Consider the following 22,480-nt stretch of genomic DNA (forward strand, 5'->3'; position numbering starts at 1 on the left):
CTCTTGAGAGTCCCTTGGACTGCAAGGAGATCCAACCAGTCCATTCTGAAGGAGATCAGCCCTGGGATTTCTTTGGAAGGAATGATGCTAAAGCTGAAACTCCAGTACTTTGGCCACCTCATGTGAAGAGTTGACTCAGTGGAAAAGACTCTGACACTGGGAGGGATTGGGGGCAGGAGGAGAAGGGGATGACAGAGGATGAGATGGCTGGATGGCATCACTGACTCAATGGACGTGAGTCTGAGTGAACTCCGGGAGTTGGCGACAGACAGCAGGCCTGGCGTGCTGTGATTCATGGGGTCGAAAAGAGTAGGACACGACTGAGCGACTGAACTGAACTGAACTGAGGTGGGATTAGGGGAAGGGAAAATTGAATGAAGGCTGTCAAAAGATACAAACTTTCAGATATAAGATAAATAAGTACTAAGGATGTAATGTACAACATGATAAATTAATTATCATTGCTATATATAATCTATGAAAGCTGTTAGAGTAAATCCGGGGATTTTCCTGGTGGTCTAGTGGTTAAGAATCCACCTTCCAATGCAGTGGACACAGGTTCAATCCCTGGTCAGGGAACTAAGATCCCACATGCCGAGGGGCACCTAAGCCCACCCACTGCAACTACTGAGTTTGCAGAGTTCGTGTTCTACAAGAGAGAAGTCCGTGCACCGCACCTAGAGAAAGCCTGCACACCACGATGAAGACCCAGCACAGCCAAAATTTAAAAGGGAGAGAGTAAATCCAAAGAGTTATCATCACAAGAAGAAAAATGTTCTATTTCTTCAGTTTTTGAATCTGTATGAATAGATGGATGTCCACTAAACTGATTGTGGTCATCATTTCACAATGTATGTCACATCGCTATGCTGTACACCTTAAACAGTGCTGTAGGTCAATTATGTCTCAATAAAACTTGAATATCAAATAAATATACTGTATTGAATGACCTCACTTTTGTAAGTAAATATATTCATTTATAACATTAAGGGTGGATAGTTCTGGGTAGTGGAGTTGAGTTATTTAAAAATGTTTATAAATCTATAAAAATCTACAGTGAACATGTGTGTGTCCATGCTCAGTCACTTCAGTCACGTCCAACTCTTTATGACCCTATGGGCCATAGCCCGCCAGGCTCCTCTGTCCATGGGATTCTCCAGGCAAGAATACTGGGGTGGGTTGCTGTGCCCTCCTCCAGGAGATCTAGACCCAGGGATCAAACCGATGTCTCCTGCATTGCAGGCAGATTCTCTACTACTGAGCCACCAGGGAAGGCCACAATGAACATAAATTATTTGCAATAATTGGGTCCCAAAAATGTTCTTTTAATTTTTAAAACCTATGTCTGTCTCTGGAGAAACTCCACAGATTCAGGACTGAGAAGTGGAGATATGTTCTCTGTGTTGTTGGATGACCACATGCCTGGGATGAGACCCTGACTGAAAGCTCCCAGGGGACCAGCCATCCCAAGGCCTATCAGATTAGCTCAATAACACTAATTGTGCTTAACGTGCTCCGTTCCAGTCTTGCCATGATTCAGTTCTTCAGATTTCCTTCCATTGTTTGATTTGATATGTTCACAGAACATTTCTGAACACCTGTGCCCTTGGCAGGAGATGCCATGCATTAGCAAAGCAGTTCCGAAAACCTCCAGAAGCCATGTGCCAAGTGAGGCTAATGGCAAAGTAAACATTGTTGTCTAATCTTTCTGCCATGCCAGTTTGGCACAATGAGATTACACGGCTTCCCTGAAGGCAGTCATGGATCAGTCCTGGCTGACATCAGACTTCACGGAATGTTTACTGTACACTCTAACCAATGGACGGAAACCAGGTGGATGTATGTGGGCACAGAGCCTGGCCCAGGACAAAAGCCTCCCAAGACCAGAGCCTTCTAAGAACCAGGGGTCTACTGCCCACGTCACTACTTAGTTATGTGAACCTGCTCTGATCACTTAACTCTTCTGAATTGTGTCAATGGGGATGATGCAAGAACAATACTTTTTCAACAGGTCACGTATGTCAAAGCACTCGTAAAAGCATTGAAGAGCCACAGAAACGCAGTCCTTCTTATATTGACAGGGATAAGCAAACCAACGATGTCAGCCCCCTCCTTCCCAGATCATTCATACTGCCTGAGCAGAAAACCACCTCGCAGAACACTGAAGTGGCCCCCAAATGGCAAAGAGCAGGAGGCAGCCAGGTGCATCTTTGTGAAGTTTTCTAGGAGGTGTCTAGCCCAATATTAGTTTTCCATCACTGCGACAAATTAACACAAATTTAACAACTTAAAACAACTCACATTTATTATCTCAGTGTTTCTGTGAGTCAGGAATCCAGGCCTAGTTTGGCTGGGTTCTCTGTTTCAGGGCTTCTGACAAAGTGTCAGCCAGGATGTGATCTTATCTGATGCTCCAATAGAGGTCATCTTCCAAGCTCACAGCGTTGCTGGGAGGATGCAGTTTCTTCCTTTCTTTTTTAATTTGGCTGTGCCAGGTCTTAGTTGTGGCATGTGGGATCTTTAGTTGTGGCATGTGGGATCTGGTTTCATGACCAGGGATCAAACTCGGGCCCCCTGCATCGGGAGCATGGAGTCTTAGTCACAGACTACCAGGGAAATCCCTGGATTCAGTTTCTTGTGGGTTATCAGACAAGGGGCCTCAGTTCCTTGGGGGCTGGAGGCCACCCTCCGTTCCTTGCCATGTGGGCCTCCTCATGGGGCATCTTGCCTCTTCAGAGCCATCCAGGGAGAAAAATCTATACAAAAAGCCTGCTGGCAAGACCAAAGTGACAATGTCACAGAATCTAATCACAAAAGTGACACCCCGTGTGCTTTGCCATATGCTATTGGTTAGAAGCAAGTCCTAGGTCCTGCATACATTCGAGGGGAGGGGACCGCAAGAGGCATGAACACCAGCAGGTGAGGATAATTGGAGGCCATCATAGAGTCTGCCATATATTGGGAATTGGTGCCACCAAGCAGGTCAGCACCAGCCCCCGTGAAGTTTTCCCCAGACTTCAGATTCTTCACCAATCCAAGGGTGTCCCGTGAGTGTGATCCAAAGGCGTCTCCGGGTGGGAAGGAGAGGGACCTTCCCCTGCCCTCTCCTGACCTGACCACCAACTCCTCAGCGTACACCCTAGCTCCATCTTCTTCATGGATGTACGCCCAGTGACTAGGACAGCCTACCTGGCACAGAGTAGGCACAAAATAAAAACATGTTGAATGATTGTGCACATGGATCCTGCAGGTTACTGCCTGAGGAGTCTCCCTCCTGCTTCCCAGACAGATTTCTCTTCTGTCCAAAATTCCTATGTGGGTCCCACAGACAAGCTATTCCCCCAGACCGATGCCTAATCTTGTGCTCCAAGCACCATATGTCAGCTCCAGGATGCTGAGGAGCATCCCTCCTAAATGGACTCGGGGCATCCCACACTTACCCCCAGGGTGACATGGAAGAGCCCATCTGGACAGCCCAGCGCCCAGGAGCCTGAGAAGCGTTCACAGTCCCCACCCAGCTCCTTGGAGTTTTGCCGCCACCTGCCAACCTTGTCACCCCTGCCACAGACATGGAGTATGGACATATTTTACTCATGGTTCAAAGGACCAAAACAGAAGCAGAGATGATGATTGGTTGTCCTTTTCTTTTGTGGGATTGCATCATTTTATGAGAAATGAACCCAGTGTGTCCCAGCCAAGGCCTCCACGGCCCTGGGCAGTGCCTGGTGCTCAGTTCTGCCTTCACTCCTACAGTGTGGCCATCTCTGGCTTAGCACTCCACCTGCTGTAAAGTCGGGGGTGTCTAGTCTATTGTCACTGAGTGAAATCCACCTTTTCAGGTGAATCTAGACTATTTTCATCACCCCACATAGCTCCCCCATGGCCCCTGGCAGTCAGTCTTCTATCTGACCCCAGCCCCTAGAAACCATGGGCCCATTTTCTGTTCCCATTATTTAGCCTTTTCCAGGATGTCATATAAATAGAATCCTACAAATGTAGCCTTTGCATCTGGACTCTCACTCTGCATAACGCCCGTGAGATTCAGTTCTTCTATCACTGATGGTCTTCCATAGTTGGCTGTACCCTCTTCACTTACCCAAGGATCTGCTGAGTTGTTTCCAGTTCGGGGCTATTATGAAAATAGCTGTTATAAACATTTGAGTGGTCTTTGTGGGAACAGGTCTTTGTAGGGATGTATGTTTTTTTCATTTCTTTTCAGTAAATACCCAGGAGAGTGGTTTCATGTTGACTTGATAAGAAACTACTAAACTGTTCTCCAAAGTGGCCATAACATCTCAAGTTCCCCGCCTGCAACAGAGGAACGTTCTGCTTGCTCAGCATCCTGATCAGAACTTTCTATTTCAGCCATGGTATGTGTATGGCTGGTGAGGACTCTATACTTAATCCTCATAACAATCCCATGGAATTGGTGATACTATTATCCCCCTTTTACAGATGAAAAAACTGAGTCTCAGAGACTGGATCAGTAGCTCCGGGTCTGGAAGTTATTCAGAGGTAGGGCTGGGATTCAAACCCAGATCTTAAAGCCAGGGCTCTTCCTGAGATTCTTCCACAGCTCCTCCAGTAAACCCCAGTTAGTGGGTACACAAGGGAGAAAGCATGGGGAGAGACAGGGACCCAGATTCAAGCCCTTGCTCCGTCACTTCTCACCTGTGTCACCTCAGGCAAGTGGCACAGCCTCTCTGGACCTCAGTTTCTTCACCTGTAAAATGGGAATAATAATATCGCTTACCACAATGAGCCAAGAGTAGTGAATCTAAACTCCCACATCTCCCCTCACTGTCAAGGAATAGAAACACGTGAATGAAGCCCTTCTTGTGTCAGTTACTGCAACGGCTGGCAAACGGCAGAAACCGCTAACTGTGAAATCATGATCCTGCTGAGTACACTCCCAAGCTGCTCTTAACTAAGCCGAGCTTACATGGGATTAATTAAAGTGTTGAACACTTGATGCACCATATAATTCACAGAGGGAGATGAAAGATGAATAAAACACACGTAATGTTCTTCATGGTTCATTGCCCACATCTCAACCCTGAGGGTTCCCTGACTCACCCTGCTCCACCCAACCTCAGTTGCCTCCATTTCTAAGCTGAAAAGTATGCAGAGCCTCCTTTTATTTTTTGAAAGTATCATAAACAGTTTCATATTTGCATAACCTACATATAAAGTGTGAAAAACCATGATGAGCACCCACGTACCTACTGCCCAGCGTGAGACACCAAGTACCTCTGAAGACCCTGGCCAGCCCCCAGAACGTGCCCCTCCCCCTACCCGCCCCAGGGGGAGTCTTGAGCCAGGGTTTCCATCTGCTGTTCCCAGGACCTAGGCAGGCATCTTCAGGTCCATCAGCTCCTCCTAGAAGCACTGAGATGTGCCCAAAGGAGACGGCATAGCTCAAAGAAGAAATGCTCAAAGGGGAGGAAAAGAGAGCAGAGAGGAAGCAGGCACTAAAAGATGAGAAAATGCAAAATACAGATCAAGGATCCATGATTGGGGCACAGAGGTGTCTTAATGGGTATGTTTTGAATGCAAACGTGTTTTGTAGTTAGGCTCACCACCAGTGGCCCAGAACTTGATTCACACTGCCCACCCCTCCATGCTCATCCAGAGGCCCTAGGGAAACTGGAGTTTTATAGTATCTGTGTTTCCCACTGTTGGAAAAACCAGGTGTGTCCCAGGGAATCTGTTATCAGAACAAGACCCACAGACACGTCTTGCTACCTACTTGTGACCTCCCCACCTCCCACTCCCTCACCAGAATTTCTACATCAAGCTTCTCACTCCACTTGGTCCACTGAATAACCCTCACAAAGGGAAGCAGAATCCATTGAGCTAGAAAGCATCCTTATTAAGAAGAGAGCTTTTCACTCCGTGCTTCTACTACAGGGGGCATGGGTTTGATCCCTGGTGAGGGAACAAAGACCTAGTATGTCATGAGGCATAGCCAAAAAGAGAGAGAGAGGAAGAGAGAGAACTTTTCTCAGCCATTCACACCCTAGTATGAATTTGCCTGGATTGCTTTGGCCCACTGCAGCTGATTCAGTCAAGTTTTAAGCATGGAGTGCTTGGGAGTCAGACGCAGATGGGGTCTCAAAGGCTTTGAGTAACCAAGAGGATGGGATAGGAGCAGTATGAAGAAAAGGGTGTCAGAAAATGAGGGACACAGATTCCACAGACAAACCCAGCCTGTTTCAAGTTTGCTTCCTCCAGGGTCGGAAGCATTCTTCCACCCACCCCATCCCCTTGCCCTGTACTATACGCACCACTTTCCCAAGACGCGGCCCAAGAGCCATGAGCAGCAAGAGCAAAATAAGGCCCATATGCTAGCTAGACACCCAGCAACCCCATATAACGATCTTTTCATGGGGAAATGTGTCCTGAGTCCCAAACCACCCACCTAAGGATGTGCTTGAGGACTGCAGCTCTGGGAACACGGCCCATCACTGCAAGGACAGCTGCTCTGTCCCATCGTCTGTCCCACCAGGACCATTCGGGTACCTGGAGCTCCTCTGACATCTGTCCAACATTCTGTGCACTTTGGACCGATTTTGTTGAAATATTCCACTTATCGAGTTTGGATGCCTTCTATCATTTAAGAAATAAGCCGCCACTTGGCCGCTTGCTCTCTGCAGGGTCATTCCAGCCAGAGGTCTGGATAACAAATGGAAAGCTACTCAACTGGAAACTCTGAACATGGCATAGGGCAGGCGCAATCTTATCAGGAAACTTTCTGCTTGGGGTGAGAGTAATGGGTGACGTTGGTGGCTGATAAGGCCATGCCCGAGAACTCGGGCTGTATATAAGGAGCAGCTCCTGCCTGCTACTGTACACTTTCCCGTCTTCCCTTCTCCGGAGACTTGGGAGCCAGGAAAAACCATGAAGTGGCTGCTCCTGCTTGCTTTGGTGGTGCTCTCTGAGTGCAGCGTCTTCAAGTGAGTCTGGGGAACGCTCTGCACCAAGAACTGTTTTCCTGGGGTTATTTCCTTTTGCTGTCCTTCCCTCTTCCCTCCCACAACTCCTCTCTCTGCATCCATCCAGAGCCTCTTTTCTCTGCTCATTGGGGGATGCAGCACAGCAGACATGGTTAATAGCACAGACCCTCCAGGCCACGCTGGGTAGGGTTCGCAGCACCAGCACTGGGTTGGGCCACTTCCGGCAACCACTTCTGTCTATGTTACTCTGCCCAAAGACAGGAGCATCTCCCTTCTCAACTTCCTTCTTGTGCTCTTGGGCAAGCTTCCTTTTCCTTCCAGGTCTTTCACAGCACCCCATGAGCAGGTCCTTTGTCTAATCACCCTTCTTCCTCCAAATCAACTGTGTGCAAATACTCCGCCACAGGATCCCACTCGTCAAAAAGAAGTCCTTGAGACAGAATCTGATCGAGAATGGCAAGCTGAAGGAATTCATGAAGACACACAAATACAACCTGGGCAGCAAGTACATCCGGGAGGCCGCCACCTTGGTGTCTGACCAGCCCCTTCAGAACTACCTGGATGTGAGTATGTGGGCAGGCAGTGGGCCTGCTCCAAGGACTCAGCCTAGAGGAGAGAGGGGGGAACCCAGGGTCTGGGAAGACAGGCCAGTGTACATCCCTAGGCAAGTGTAACCCAGGGTCTGCTCCCTGGATCTCAGAGACACAGGGAGAGTAGAAAAACTCACAGTCAGAGGTGTTGCTCTCAATTCCTTTATTCATTCGTTTATCCAATGCTTACTTAGATGGAGCACCTCCTATGTGTCAGGCTCTGTGCTGGGCCCGGAGAAGCAGCAGTGGACGAATCTCAGGGTCCCACAATCTAGGAGAGACAGATGATAATCAGGGAGCCTCACAAAGCATGACAAGCAAACCAGGCCAAGGCCACCCAGTGAAGCTGACACACTGACTGCAAGACAGATGACGGGCAGGGACACCTCCCTGGGGCAAGGAAGAGAGAGGGGAGTTCCGAGAGGACAGGAGAGTGTCCCGGAGAGAATCCCAGAGAGTGTCCCAGAGAGTGGGAAGACTTGCACCAGACCCTGTGATGGCGGGGAGCAGAGTGCATTTGAGGAATGGAAGCCAGAGTCCATTTTCAAAGCGAGATCCGTGTCCATGGGGGCTGGTGGGTGGAGCCAGACGAGAGTGGGTGGGGGGATAAAGATTGGCATCTTAATTGCCACCAGATCACCTTAACTAGGAGTGGGGATTGACAAGATCAGATTGGAGTTTCAGGAAGATCATTCTGACTCTTCCATTTTGGATCCAATGGGCTTGCCCTTCCATGGATACTATACATCCCCTGGGTGAAAGCCAAGGTCGTGAAGCAATCTTGCCTGTCATTAAGAGCTTGGCCTATGACATTTGCCAGACCTAGGGAAGTCTAGGCTCTCATGTTTCCAAGTCATGGGACCTTGGACAAGTCAGAGTGAGACTCAGCTTCCTTGTCTGTAAGACAGAACTATTACTATCGACCACCAGAGGGTTGTTTTGAGTAATTCAGGCAGTAACGTAGTGGGGGAGGGTTGATTTGGGGGAAGTTGTTCATTTTGTGTTTTGTTGGGTTTTTTTGAGTGCTTAGGTGGGGGTTGGACTTTGGTTAGAGCTTGGGAAAAGCTTTGTAAAGTTAGCCCGTTTGTTCACTTTACAAATATTTATAAAACACCTACTCTCTAACAGAGACTATGCCAGGAGCTGGGGAAACAACGGTGACTAAGCAAAGATCCTGGAGCTTATATTCTAGATGGAAAGACAAATAAGAGACAAATAAATAGGAATGTAAGATAATTCCAGGTAATCACAAGTGCCACAGAGAAAAAAGCCAATTAGTTAGAGTAAGGAGAAAAAGTATGGGCAGGGGCAAATTTAGATAGTCAGGGAGGGCCTCTTGATGGAGCTGATATTTGACTGGAGCGCTGAAGAATGGATAAGAAGGAGTCAGCCAAGGAAAGATCTAGAATAAACATTTTCTTAGCACAAGAAATACCAAGTGCAAAGGCCCTGGGATGGGAATGAACTGGTCATGAAAGAACCATAGCAGCGTGGCTGGAGCAGAGCTAGTTAGGGAAAAACTACTGCCACCAAGAATAAAATTTGTGAAGATACTTTCTTTCTTTTTTTATTTATTTGGCTGCACCTGATCTTAGTGGAGGCATGCAAACTCCTAATTGTGGCATGAGGGCATCTAATTCCCTGACCAGGGATGGAACCCAGGCCCCCTGCATTGGGAGCATGCAGTCTTAGCCACTAGACTGCCAGGAAAGCTCCAAGGATACCCTTTCTTAAACCCATTGCAGTCATCTAGACTTAGGAATAAGATATCTCAAGGGATCTTCACTTCTAGGTGACTTGTTTATCTCCCCATCAACAATTTAAAGAAAAAATGTTTAAGCATTTACTCTGCTGGGGCTTCCCAGGTGGTGCTAGAGGTAAAGAATCTGCCTGCCCGTGCAGGAGACACAAGAGACCTGGGTTCGATCCCTGGGTTGGGAAGATCCCCTGGAGTAGGAAATGGCAAGCCACTCCAGTATTCTTGCCTGGGAAACCCCATGGACAGAGGAGCCTGGCGGGCTACGGCCCATCTGGCTGCAGATGGTTGGACACGACTGAGCGACTAAGAACAGATTTACTCTTCTGGGTGAGTTTCTACCCTATCCAAGAGTGTGCATTCTCTAGCATAACAAGACTAAGACATTCAAGGCAAGAGGGGACAGCAGGTTATTGTTGAGTGTTCATGAGGCTTAGAAGAAAATAGGCAGAGGTTGACAGAGAGCAATCAGGGAAGACTTCAAGGAGGAAGGGAGACCTGGCTGGGCCTTGAAGGATCAAGAGACGAAAGAAAGGGGGCCAGTGAAGGGGGAGATGGGATGTGGCCAAGAGGACCCAGCGACAGTCCCTGGGGAGGCCAGGCTGGGGAGTCTCCATTTGGTGAGCTGTGTGTCCCCCTGGCAGACAGAGTACTTCGGCACCATTGGCATCGGCACCCCCGCTCAGGACTTCACTGTCGTCTTTGACACCGGCTCCTCCAACCTGTGGGTGCCCTCCGTCTACTGCTCCAGCGAAGCCTGCAGTGAGTGTCCCCCCGCCCTCTCCAGGTTCCTGACACTGAGTCACCTAGGAGCCCCGAATGCTCAGGGGCCGCACATAGGTCTGATTTCAAGCCCGCTGAAGCCACTCAGTAATCCACTCCAAAAGCATTCACTGAGCACCTATTATGTGCCAAGCTACGGTGCCCTGGAGGATGAAGGTCCCAGCCCTCAGGAAGTTCAGTCCAGGGGCAGAGTGTGCAGCTGCACATTACCATGGGCAGCTGTCGGTCTGCTCCAGTCAGCATGAGCCTGGCAGGACCTTCCATCAGCGTTGTTGCTGTTCAGGCGCTCAGGCGTGTCCAACCCTTTGCGACCCCATGAACTGAAGCACGCCAGGCTTCCCTGCCCTTCACCATCTCCCAGACTTTGCTCAAACTCATGTCCATCATGTCGGTGATGCCATCCAATCATCTCATCCTCTGTTCGCCCCCTTCTCCTTCTGCCTTCAATCTTTCCCAGCATCAGAGTCTTTTCCAATGAGTCAGCTCTTCGCACCAGGTGGTCAAAGTATTAGAGCTTCAGCTTCAGCATCAGTCTCTCTAATGAATATTCAAGGTTGATTTCCTTTAGGATTGACTGGTTTGATCTCCTTGCAGTCCAAGGGACTCTCAAGAGTATTCTCCAACACCACAGTCCGAAAGCATCAAATCTTCAGTACTCAGACTGCTTAATGGTCCAACTCTCACATTTCTACATGACTACTGGAAAAACCATAGCTTTGACTATAGGGACCTTTGTCAGCAAAGTGATGTCTCTGCTTTTTAATATGCTGTCTAGGTTTGTCATAGCTTTCCTTCCAAGCGTCTTTTCATTTCACAGCCACAGTTTCCATCCATAGTGAGATGATCCCAGTTGGTCCAACCAGACAGGAATGGAACCTGGGAACACTAGGGCACCAAAGTCTAAAGAAAAAAGTTAACTTTCTCTTCCAACATCCAACCCAAAACGAAGGCACCCTCAGCCCATTACTCTGGCTCAGCTTTTGGAGTTTGACCATGTCTCTTCTTGTCCTCACAGCCAACCACAACCGCTTCAACCCTCAAGACTCCTCCACCTATGAGGCCACCAGCGAGACACTGTCCATCACCTACGGAACCGGCAGCATGACGGGCATCCTTGGATACGACACCGTCGAGGTGAGCACACTCTGGCCGGCCACCTCATCCTGCACAGCTTCCAACTTCAGGGACCTTGGAGGCCACAGCACAGACCTCTCCCCACCCGCTCCTCACCCTCTGTGGCAGCTCATTCAATATGGGTCTTGGTATCACAAAAGCAACCTAACTGGGGCATGCAGAAAGTGGCAGAGATACCACAGATATTTTGGAGGGGCTGGTGGCGGCGGGGTGGGGGGCAGAAGTAGAAAGGGAGGGGAATGCCAGAAGCCAGAAGCCAATGTCAGCACCCACGTTGAATGCTATGAAGGGGTAGGAAGAAGGTAGGAAAAGGCTCAGTTCTCTTTTAGCACCTCCTCTTCTTCCTCCTCCCTGAGCCCGCAGCCCCCCTGAGTCACAAAAGCTCCACCACATCATCCCCCGCCTTTCCAGGGTGCAGCAGGGGTCCAGGGTTCTGATTTGCCCGGCATCTGCTTTGCATCTGATCTTCAGAAACACACACGCATGGGGCCGTCTGTTCTGCAGCACATTCTCACACCAAGTCGCAGACGGTGCCCATCTGGGAATCAGCCTCAGTTGTTCTTTCCAGCAGAATAACAAGAAATTCCAGGGCTAATCCCTCTCCCCTCCTTCCACCCTGATGCCCCAGAAGCCAAGTCCTACATGAAATGAACCAGGGGATGCTCTGAGACCAGGGTGGGCACCCCGCGGTGCTCAGTCAGCACAAGCTAATGAGAAACGTCTTGGTTCCCCCACGCAGGTCGGAGGCATCAGCGACACGAACCAGATCTTTGGCCTGAGTGAGACAGAGCCCGGCTCCTTCCTGTATTATGCTCCCTTCGACGGCATCCTGGGTCTTGCCTACCCCAGCATCTCTTCCTCCGGGGCCACCCCTGTCTTTGACAACATATGGGACCAGGGCTTGGTTTCCCAAGACCTCTTCTCCGTCTACCTGAGCAGGTAAATGAAGCAAGGAAGTCACGGTCACAGGTCCAGCAGGAGGCTGTCAAAGGCTGGATGAGCTGGAATCTTGGCAAGCAGGGGGATTGGCAAGGTCAGTGTATTAGACTTGAGAGGTGTATCTTTGGAGAGAATGGTGGCAAATTCCTCTCTGATGAACAGTCTTCATCATCTTATTTTATTAGCAAGATTCTCTGTCACCTTGCTTTATGCAAGTCAAATATCATTAGCTATTTGCTCTCCAGAAGACCACCATTTAACGTGAGTCCACTTAGGGACTTCCCTCATGGTCCAGTGGTTAGGATTCTGCACTCCCAGTGTAGGGGCCCAGGGTTCAATCCTTGGTCAGGAGCTAGATCCCACATGCTCCTACTAAGACTCGGTGCAGCCAAATTTAAAAAAAAAATTTAAAGAGTGAATCCACTTAAAATTGGAGCCAAAAGTTCATAGCAATAAATGAAAAGAAGCTTTGATTGGGATTTAGACCTTGAACAGAGAAACTTTTAAATGATGAAAGCAAGTTTCTTTTATTAGTTAACAAAATTTAGGTTCCAGGTGTGGCTATTAGTTAATTCTGAGAATAAAGAATAACCAAGCCTTGGTTTTGGCTGAGTAGAGGTTTGTGCCAGAATATCTTAGGTTGTGTCATCGACTTTCTTGAGACACTCAACCTTCCTCTGACACTCACATCCTTTTCTTTTGAAGAGATTTGTCATCATTGATGGTGTTTTTTTTTTTTTTAAAGATATTGACTGTTCTATAATCTCACCGATACTGTCAGATGTTTACAAGGAAGGTGGGGTGGGATTAAGGGAGTGGAATCATCTGTCTGTGACTGGTCTGTCTGTAACCAGTTGTTTGCTGAATAATTTCTTAGTGTCATCTACATTTGCTTTCCTGTCTAAACTGAAACTGCAGAGATTTAGACAATGAATATTCCAGTAATCAGGACTCCAGCAATGTACAATAGGAGGGTCTTTTTAGCCTTTTTTTCTCTTGACCACTTAATGTTCAAGTTTCAGCTCTCTTAAACATAATCTGTTTTTATGGGCAGTTAGGTAATTCACATAGGGCCAACTAGATTGAAGTTTCGCAATCCCAGCACTATTGACATTTTTGGACCAGATGATTCCTTGCTGTTGGGGGCTGCTTTGGGATGTCTGGCAGCCTCCCTGGCCTCCACCTACCAGAGGCCAGCGGCTCCCCCAACCCCCACCTAGTCGTGGCAATGAAAAACACCTGCTGCTAAGTCGCTTCAGTCATGTCCGACTCTGTGCGACCCCACAGACGGCAGCCCAGCAACCATTAACTACATTATCAAGGCTTTAAGAGCAGACACTGTCATTCATTTATTTCTCTTGAGGTCCCCACAGCAAAGAGAGCATGTGGTGGAAACCACACATACTTTGGAACCAAAAAGACCCAGGATCTGTGGCTCTCTGGCTGTGTGACCTTGGGCACATTGCACCACCTCTCTGAGCCTCAGTTACTTCACTTGTAAAACAGAAATAAGAGTGATCACGGCATGGGTCTTGGTGTCAGGATTATAAGAAATCCTGTGGACCACACACTCTGCTCAGCTCTTGACCCTGGCAAGATCCCAATTAAGAGCAGCTCTCAGTTTATGGTTGCTGGGGAAAGGATGGGAGAAAGGGATAGTTAGGGAGTTTGGGATGGACATGTACACACTGCTATATTTTAAATGGGTAACCAACAAGGACCTCCTGTATAGCACATGGAACTCTGCTCACTGTTATGTGGCACCCTGGCTGGGAGGGGAGTTTGGGGCAGAATGGATACATGCATATGTACAGCTGAGTCCCTCTGAGTCCCTCTGCCGTACATCTGAAACTATCACAACATTGTTAATCAGCTATACTCCAATACAAAACAAAAAGTTTGGTGTTTTTTTTTTTAAACTAACTCTTAGAATGCACACAGTTTATATGTTCAGTTGGAACTGTGAATGTATGAATGAATTCCTGTTTTCCCTCCACTGTCCATAGCAACGAAGAGAGCGGCAGCGTGGTGATGTTTGGTGGCATCGATTCTTCTTACTACTCGGGAAGTCTGAACTGGGTGCCTGTTTCTGTTGAGGGCTATTGGCAGATCACTGTGGACAGGTGAGGTCATCGTGGATGGGCTATATCCTGGCATGGGCCCCAGACTCCATTTCTTTGCACACTCATAAGTAACTAAGAATTCCAACATCCCCCTGGAACAGCCAGCACAGGAAAATGTGCTCCAGAAGGAGAAGGTAAAAGTTGGCTGAATCAGAGAGACCCAGGGAAGGGCACATCACTGGAGGATAAGCAGTGTCTGGGACCCCTGCCCCAGAGACTCAGCAAGGATGAGACAGCCAATTCCCTTCTGAGCAAAGAGACAGGACAGTCTACCAGAATCTCTATGAAGAGTGAGGGGTCCCCTGTCCATACATCTTGGCTTTTAGGGGGCTTGTCACTTTTGGTCTAAGGTCAGGGCAAGATGGTGGAGAAGTTGTTTCAAAACTTTTCCTCCCATTGGCTTCCCTGGTGGCTCAGACGGCAAAGAATCTACCTTCAGTGTGGAAGACACAGGTTCAGTCCCAGGGTCAGGAAGATCCCCTGAAGAAGGGAATGGCAAACAACTCCAGTATTCTTGCCTGGAGAATCCAGGAGAGGAGCCTGACAGGCTACAGTCCATGGGGTCGCAGAGAGTCAGACAGACTGAGTCACACACACACACACACACATTTCCCTCCACTTTCCACTTCAAAGACTGTCTGCCGCCAGGTAGCCTTAACCTCCAGCTGTTCTGCCCACAGTTGGCCTGCTTGGGTGACCCATAGCCCAGGTTTGCCCAGGAGTGAGCAATTTCCTGGGATGCCAGCCTTTCAGTAGTTAAACCAAGACAGTCCTGGGGAAACTGGGACACACTGATCTCCCTATGTCTGCCCCAGCCATGCCAAAACCCCATCAGTTCCTCGAACTCCTGCCCCTCGGGTAAATAGGGCGGTCAAGGCTGGACGTACCTGGCCATCAGTCCAGCATCATTGCCCACCCCCTGTCGCCTCTACCTGTGATGTCCTCCTCTAGCTCTTCTCCCCAGCAACCTTTGGGCGTCCACCTCCCTGAGAAGCCTTCCCTGGCATGGTCCACACCAGCACCCTCACCCTGGCTTGAGTTCTGTTCCCCTACTCATCCTGCTCCTCCTCAATCATAATTTATCTTTCCAGCTAGAGTAGGAGTTCCCGGCGGCCAGAAACCGTGCACCCATCTTGTTTGGCTTTGCATGTCCTCTGCCTAACACAGAGCAGGCACTCAGTAATTCCTGGTAGAATACATGAATTCAGAGAATGAACATGTGAACAAGAGAAGCTGAAATGTTATGCACTGGCCAATGGATGGGGAAGGAACCAGGGTTACCTGGTTCCTCCTTGAGAGATGTATCACCTAGGGGCTCAGGGGACCCTGACTTGCCTCTTTTCCTCAGCATCACCATGAATGGAGAGTCCATCGCTTGCAGCGACGGCTGCCAGGCCATTGTTGACACCGGTACCTCTCTGCTGGCCGGCCCAACCACTGCCATTTCCAACATTCAGAGCTACATTGGAGCCAGCGAGGATTCGTCTGGTGAAGTAAGTCCAGCCCTGACTACCCTGTTCTAGACTCAAGTGGTGGGTCTGCCATGCACGAGCAATGAAAGCCCTGCTAACCCTCGCTCCTTCCAGGTGGTGATCAGCTGCTCTTCCATCGACAGCCTGCCCGACATTGTCTTCACCATCAACGGTATCCAGTACCCTGTGCCCCCCAGTGCCTACATCCTGCAGGTAAGGGGGCTCTGGACCTTCCACTAGATGTGCCCACCCAGAATGTGGCCACAGACTGCCCCTCGGCACAAGGGCAAGGGCACTTCCACAAGCTGGAGCTGCCATCGGCTCTGGACAGCCTCCGGAGAAAAAGAATACATCACAGATAAATGTGCGAATGAGAATTGAGAGCCAGCACCCCCAGGGAGGAAAAGCAAGGCAAAGGTTGGTGGTGTGAAAGGAGGATTTCTAGCTGGGCCCTGGAGTCCAAGCTCTGGGTCTCAAGGATTAGCCCCAGGTTCTTCAGCAAGGTACTAGCCCCTGGATCCCTCCTTTGTCTAAAACCTAGACCTTTCCCCACACCAGGGGGCAGTTATTGTAATCACGTGAGATTGCCCACATCAAAGCTACAAAGTGTTGGGCAAATGGAAACCACACCTCCCATAAGATCAGGGCTTATGACAGTCCTATGGTCTTGCTGCTGCTGCTGCTGCTGCTGCTAAGTCGTTTCACTCATGTCCGACTCTGTGCAACCCCATAGACAGCAGGCAGCCCACTAGGCTCCTCTGTCCCTGGGATTCTCCAGGCAAGAATACTAGAGTGGGTTGCCATTTCCTTCTCCAATGCATGAAAGTGAAAAGTGAAAGTGAAGTCGCTCTGTCGTGCTGATGCACCCAGGAAAACCCTGCCTTCTAGTACAATGCTGAGTGGGAAACTAGTTTTGCCCAGTGGGTGGATGTCATTCAGCAAGAACTAACTAGGCCCCTCCCCCAGCAATGCTAATTAGGAGGGGGTGGAGCCTAAGCCACAGTGGGGGATGGGGTGCAGAGGGCTTGAAGTTCCAGGGGGGATTGTAATATGCAGCCAAAAAGTCACAAAGTCAGCGACCTAGTGAATGAAAAGGACTAGCAGCTGATCCAGTTTGCCACTGGTGGGGATCAGAATAATGAGAAAAGGCTGTGTCACCAGTGCTTCCAGAATCCTTCCCGGCAGCTGAGTTCTCCCTAAACCCCTTAGCTCCGATGCTGACGTCAGGGTGTGTACATCTGCCAGAAACACTGGATAATGTCTGGTAATCCCTGGAAACCAAGAGAGCAGCGAGTTGCTTACAGAGGCAGATCCCAGGCCAGGAAGAGCCAAGTCCCCAGGCACGAGCCAGGAAGCTCCTCCTTGCACGTGGCTGGCAGCGCACCGTGGTCCTGGATGCTCAGGCCCCAGCGCCTGTCCCCAAAGGGTCTGCGTCCCAGCTCGGGTTTTATTCTCCTTTCCTCCAGAGCGACGACGTCTGCTCCAGCGGGTTCGAGGGCATGGACATCCCCACCTCCTCCGGGGACCTCTGGATCCTGGGTGATGTCTTCATCCGCCAGTATTTCACCGTCTTCGATAGGGCCAACAACCAGATCGGCCTGGCTCCCGTGGCCTGAGCCCGTGTGATTCCAGCCACTTCCAGGAAGATCCCTCCCTGATTCTGCCCCTGATCTTTGATATAGATAATTCTCCTGGTTGTTCCCCCTCTGGGATCCTGGAGGTGGAATCTTGGCCCTGTTCCCTGTCACATCAATAATGTAGAATAAATCATAACTTCCTGGAAAATGCCTTGTGTGGTTGCTTCTGTTTGTCGGAGTTCTCCTTTGCATCACTGGGGTCAGAACACTGGGGCAGGGGGACAGAACGGACCACTGCCATTTGGACAGCGCCAAACACAGTGGCAGCACATGCTTTGTAACAGAGCTCGGAAGATGAACGGGCCTCTGTGGGACCAACTGGGAGCGTCATATAAAGACCTGGGGACCAGAAATGCCAGGGCTGTTGCACTGTCACAGAATTCACACGCGCCTGCTCAGTCACTTCAGTCATATCCGACTCTTTGCGACCCTATGCACTGTGGCCCACCAGTCTCCTCTGTCCACGGAGATTCTCCAGGTAGAGAGATGATATGGGGAGGGTGGTGGCAGGGGGGTTCAGGGTTGGGAACTCATGTACACCTGTGGTGGATTCATGCCAATGTATGGCAAAACGAATACAGTATTGTAAAGTAAAAAAATTAAATTAAAAAAAAATAAAAGAAATTAAAAAAAGAATACTGGAGTGGGTGCCTATGCCCTCCTCCAGGGGATCTTCCCGACCCAGGGATCGAAGTTCTTATAGAATAGAGCACCTGAATTCTCTCTTTTTTTATGTATTTATTGATTTGGCTGTGCTGGGTCTTAGTTTCAGCACTCAGGATCTTTAGCTGTGGCTTGCAATTGAACTCAACTTAGTTGCGGCATGTGGGATCTAGTTCCCCAACCAGGGATGGAATCCAGGCCCCCTGCATTGGGAATGCAGAGTCTTAACCCCTGGACCACCAGGGAAGTCCCAGCACCTGAATTCTTGATTGAGGGAGTAACATTTTTCCCAAAGCCAAGAAGAGATGATGAGAAAAGGAAAAGAATTAAGGAGAGGTTCCCACTGATGGTGACACCCCTAAGTATGCCAGGCAAGGCAGAAATGACCTTGAGACATGGGCCAGAATGGTGGGAGAAGCTGACACCCCCAAATCTACCAGGCTGCGCTGTGATGAGCTGGTTGATACAGACTAAGCCTCGGGAGCTTCTCAATACTCTGGGTGCAAGACAATGAGCTGATCCATTTCCCCATTGGTGATTGAAAAAGGATGGTTTTCCATTCCCCAAGGAGAGGAACAACAGGTGATGATGGAGCCTAGACAATTCTATCTTTGGATTATAAAGAGAATAAGATTTGCTTGCACATACATAAACAGAAAAAGCGTCCCCAAGAACCAGACACCACAAAAGGGGTGGCATGGGATGAGGGGAGATGTGGTGAGGAGAGACACCCCACTATTCTCCAGGCAAGAATACTGGAGTGAGTTGCCATGCCCTCCTCCAAGGGATCTTCCCAATGCAGGGATCCAACCCAGGTCTCCCACATCACTGGCAGATTCTTTACCAGCTGAGCCACAAGGGAAGCCCAAGAATACTGGAGCAGGTAGCCTATCGCTTCTCCAGGGGATCTTCCCGACCCAGGAATCGAACCAGGGTCTCCTACATTGCAGGCGGATTCTTTACCAACTGAGCTATCAAGGAAGCCCTACTGTGGCTTGTCCGCAAGCCTGTTTATCTAATAAACAAAAAATTCCACTAAGCTGGTGCACCACAACTATTGAGCCTGTGCTGTAGAGCCCGGGAGCCACAACTAATGAGCCCCTAGAGCCCGTGCTCCGCAACAAGAGAAGCCACCTCAGCCAGAAGCCCCCACCGCAACTGGAGAGCAGTCCCTGCTCGCCACAGCTAGAAAACAGCCTGTGCGGCGATGAAGACCCAGCGCAGCCAATAATAAACAAATAAAATTATTTTTTCAAAGTGTCAAAGTAAGTATGGGATGGGCTAGATTCTAGGCCCTTCTTCGAGGCTCACGGGGCACAGACACCAATCAAAGCCTCTGAGAACTCCTACTGCAAAGTGATCTGTTTCACCTGGACTCAGCCCAGCTTGATCCCAGTTCCTCTCCTGCTGGTGAACTTATCACAGTCTCTCCTTGCACACGGCGCCTGCTTCTGCTGTGCTGAAGGCGGTCTGGTGAAGACACCGGCCTGAGGGCTTGAGCCCGGCCTCTCTGCTGAGGGGGACTGAATTTGGGGTGCTCAGAACAAAATGGCTTTGGGCACTCTTGTCATATCATTCCCCAATTTGTAATTTATCACGTAAATGTAAGATATTGGAATCAACAAAGGGGTGGGGTGAACTCTCCCAGTCAATGTCGCAGGTCTCCCCAGTGTCATTTATACCCATTCTAGACTATTTTCCAGAGCTGCACAATCTTTTTTTTTTTTTTTAATTTTATACAAGCCTTTCATGAAACCTATTCCTTTTTTCCTTTAGCAGTGCCAGGTCTTAGTTACAGCACCAGGATCTTCGACCTTTGTTGCAGGGTCTTTATTTATGGAATGCAGGACCTTTCAGTTGAGGCATGTGGGATCTAGTTCCCTGACCAGGGATCGAACCCAGACCCCTTGCATTGGAAGGGCAGAGTCTTAGCCACTGGACCACCAGGGATGTCCCAATATTTTTAAAACATAAATTTGATCACATTCCTCCCTTGCTTCAACCCTTTCATCAGTGCTCTGCAATTGCATTTGGAATAAGACAATAAATCTCTGGCGTGGTTTCCAAGCCCTGCAGGCTCTGGTACCCCTGGACTTTCCCTGTCTCACTTTGATCCCTCATACCCTTAGCTCCCACTGCCCTAGCCTTTGCCCACCGCCTGCCCAAGCTCTCCCCACTTCAGGCCTTTATACAGACACACTGTTCCCTCCCAGCATTCTGCAGGTACCACCTGACACACCACTTCCCGGCAAAGCCCTCCCTGGCCACGCTCTCACAGGGTGGCCCTCCTTTCCTTCATGGCACTGGGCGCAGCTGGTGACGCTATCTTGGTCAGAGTACTTGTTTCAGATCCACCAAGGCAGAGACTGTGATCAAATATTTAACCGTTGAAGCACCAGCAGCCAGAGCAGGGCTGGGCACACTGGACGTGCTCAATAAATATTTATTGACTGAGCGATGAATTTGAGATAATGTTTTAAAAGGAAATAACTAGGATAAGATGAGAGAGTGGATCCAGTTTGAGAGAGGCTATGGTTAAGACCACAGATGTGTCCACCCCCACTCCCACTGACAGTCTGTCCTAGTCATATTTGGTCCTGGGACAACAGGTGTATTCTCAGGTTTCTGGGGGTGAATTTCACCGTGTCCTGGCTCTTTGCTGTGTTTGTGTTTCTGCTATTTCCTGAGCTCCTCCCATGCCCCAGGCAGTATTCTAGGCTCCAGGGATACAGCCAGGTCTCCCCAGACCCTTCCTGTTCTCCTGTTCCTGGCCCCAACCTCCCAACGTCTTCCGCAGAGTTCTCCCTACTCAGCCCAGCAGCTGCAGCTCAGCCACTCCCTCCCAGCCCCTCTTCCGCTCCCTCACCCTGGGACTCCTGGATCCACACAGAGTCAAAAGGCTCCCCGTTAGATCATCCATACTAGAAAACCCCGAGCTAATTTGTCTGATCTGACATCCCTCCATGAGATAAGATGGATTCACATTCCGTTTCTATGGTCTCAGACCTCTTTCCCATCCATCTTACCCCACTTCCTGAGAGCCTCGGGGGTCTAAACTTAGCTCAATCCATCCTTCCCACTCATACTTGTCCAGGAGTGTTTTGGTTTTTTTTTTTTTTTTTTTGCCGCACCATGTGTCTTGCGGGATCTTAGGTCCCGACATGGGTTCGATCAAACCCAGGCCCATGGCAGTGAAAGCGCCAAGTCCTAACCACTGAACCTCCAGGGAATTCCCCAGGAATGTTATTTTCATCTCATAAGTCTCTGCTCTGATCTGGGGAACCTGGACCTTCCCAGACTCAGATACCTGCCCACCACTGGTGGGAGCATCACTGGTACAACCCCTAAGGAATGCCATTTGGCACTATCCATCAAAATCAGACAGGCATATACCTTTTGGCCCAACAACTTCACTTCTGGGAATTCATCTTAAAGACAGACTTGCACACGTGCAAAATGATGTAAGGCCAGGGTTATTCTTTGTAGCATCTTTTGTAAAGGCAAGATTTGAACCGACCCAAAGTCCACCCCCAGGAGATAGTTAAAAGTCTTCTGCTGTGTGCTGTTGTGAGCTGCTGTGCAGCTGTAAAAAGCAAAGGATTGAAGATGCGAGCTAAGGATGGGATGGAAAGATCTCAAGAAGAGATTGTTAGATGAGAAAAACACACACAAGCTGAACAACAGGTGATAATGGAGCCTAGACAATTCTATCTTTGGATTATAAAGAGCATAAGATTTGCTTGCACATATTTAAACAGAGAAATGGTGCGCAAGAACCAGAAACCACAAAAGGGGTCGCATGGGAGGGGGTGTTTGGTGGATGTGGTGAGGGGAGATGCCTCACTATTTTCCAGGGAAGAATACTGAATTGGGTTGCCATGCCCTCCTCCAAGGGATCTTCCTGACCTGGGGATCCAACCTGGGTCTCCCACATTGCAGGCAGATTCTTTACCATCTGAGCCACCAAGGAAGCCCCGCATACAAGTTTACAGATCTTTATTTCTAATGATGTGGTTACTACACATTGAAAATAAGTTAATGAAAGGTACTTTTAAACCTCAGAGTTTGTCCCAATTCGAAACCTACCATGGCTTGTCCTCAAGAGTGTTTATCTGCTGCTGCTGCTGCTGCTAAGTTACTTCAGTTGTGTCCGACTCTGTGCGACCCCATAGACGGCAGCCCATTAGGCTCCTTTGTCCCTGAGATTCTCCAGGCAAGAATACTAATAAACTCCAAAAGCAAGTCTCTTGAACCACATCTGATCATTTGGGAATTCCCTGGGTCCAGTAAAACTGACCCAGAGGCAACAGGCTCCAGCCCACCCTCCCTGTCCTCTACTGCTTCTCAGAACCTGACAGATGGACTCCTAGGAGAGAGAGTGCAGGGTGAACTCACCCAAGAACAAGTGCTCCCCACCCCCGCTTACT

General features: G+C 49.3%; 1 protein-coding gene across 1 annotated transcript; it reads left to right on the forward strand.

Annotated features, from left to right (window-relative positions):
• Nucleotides 1-6,855: 6,855 nt before the first annotated feature.
• Nucleotides 6,856-17,538, forward strand: LOC120874526 (pepsin A). The gene is made up of 9 exons (XM_040255948.1): nt 6,856-6,956; nt 7,363-7,519; nt 9,947-10,064; nt 11,101-11,219; nt 11,959-12,158; nt 14,165-14,281; nt 15,630-15,774; nt 15,868-15,966; nt 17,220-17,538. The coding sequence occupies exons 1-9, from the start codon at nt 6,901-6,903 to the stop codon at nt 17,367-17,369; spliced, it is 1,161 nt and encodes a 386-aa protein (XP_040111882.1). The 5' UTR covers nt 6,856-6,900; the 3' UTR covers nt 17,370-17,538.
• Nucleotides 17,539-22,480: the final 4,942 nt, after the last annotated feature.

The sequence above is a fragment of the Oryx dammah genome, unplaced genomic scaffold (assembly GCF_014754425.2).
Source record: "Oryx dammah isolate SB20612 unplaced genomic scaffold, SCBI_Odam_1.1 HiC_scaffold_15, whole genome shotgun sequence".
In the NCBI taxonomy this organism is placed as follows: domain Eukaryota; kingdom Metazoa; phylum Chordata; class Mammalia; order Artiodactyla; family Bovidae; genus Oryx; species Oryx dammah.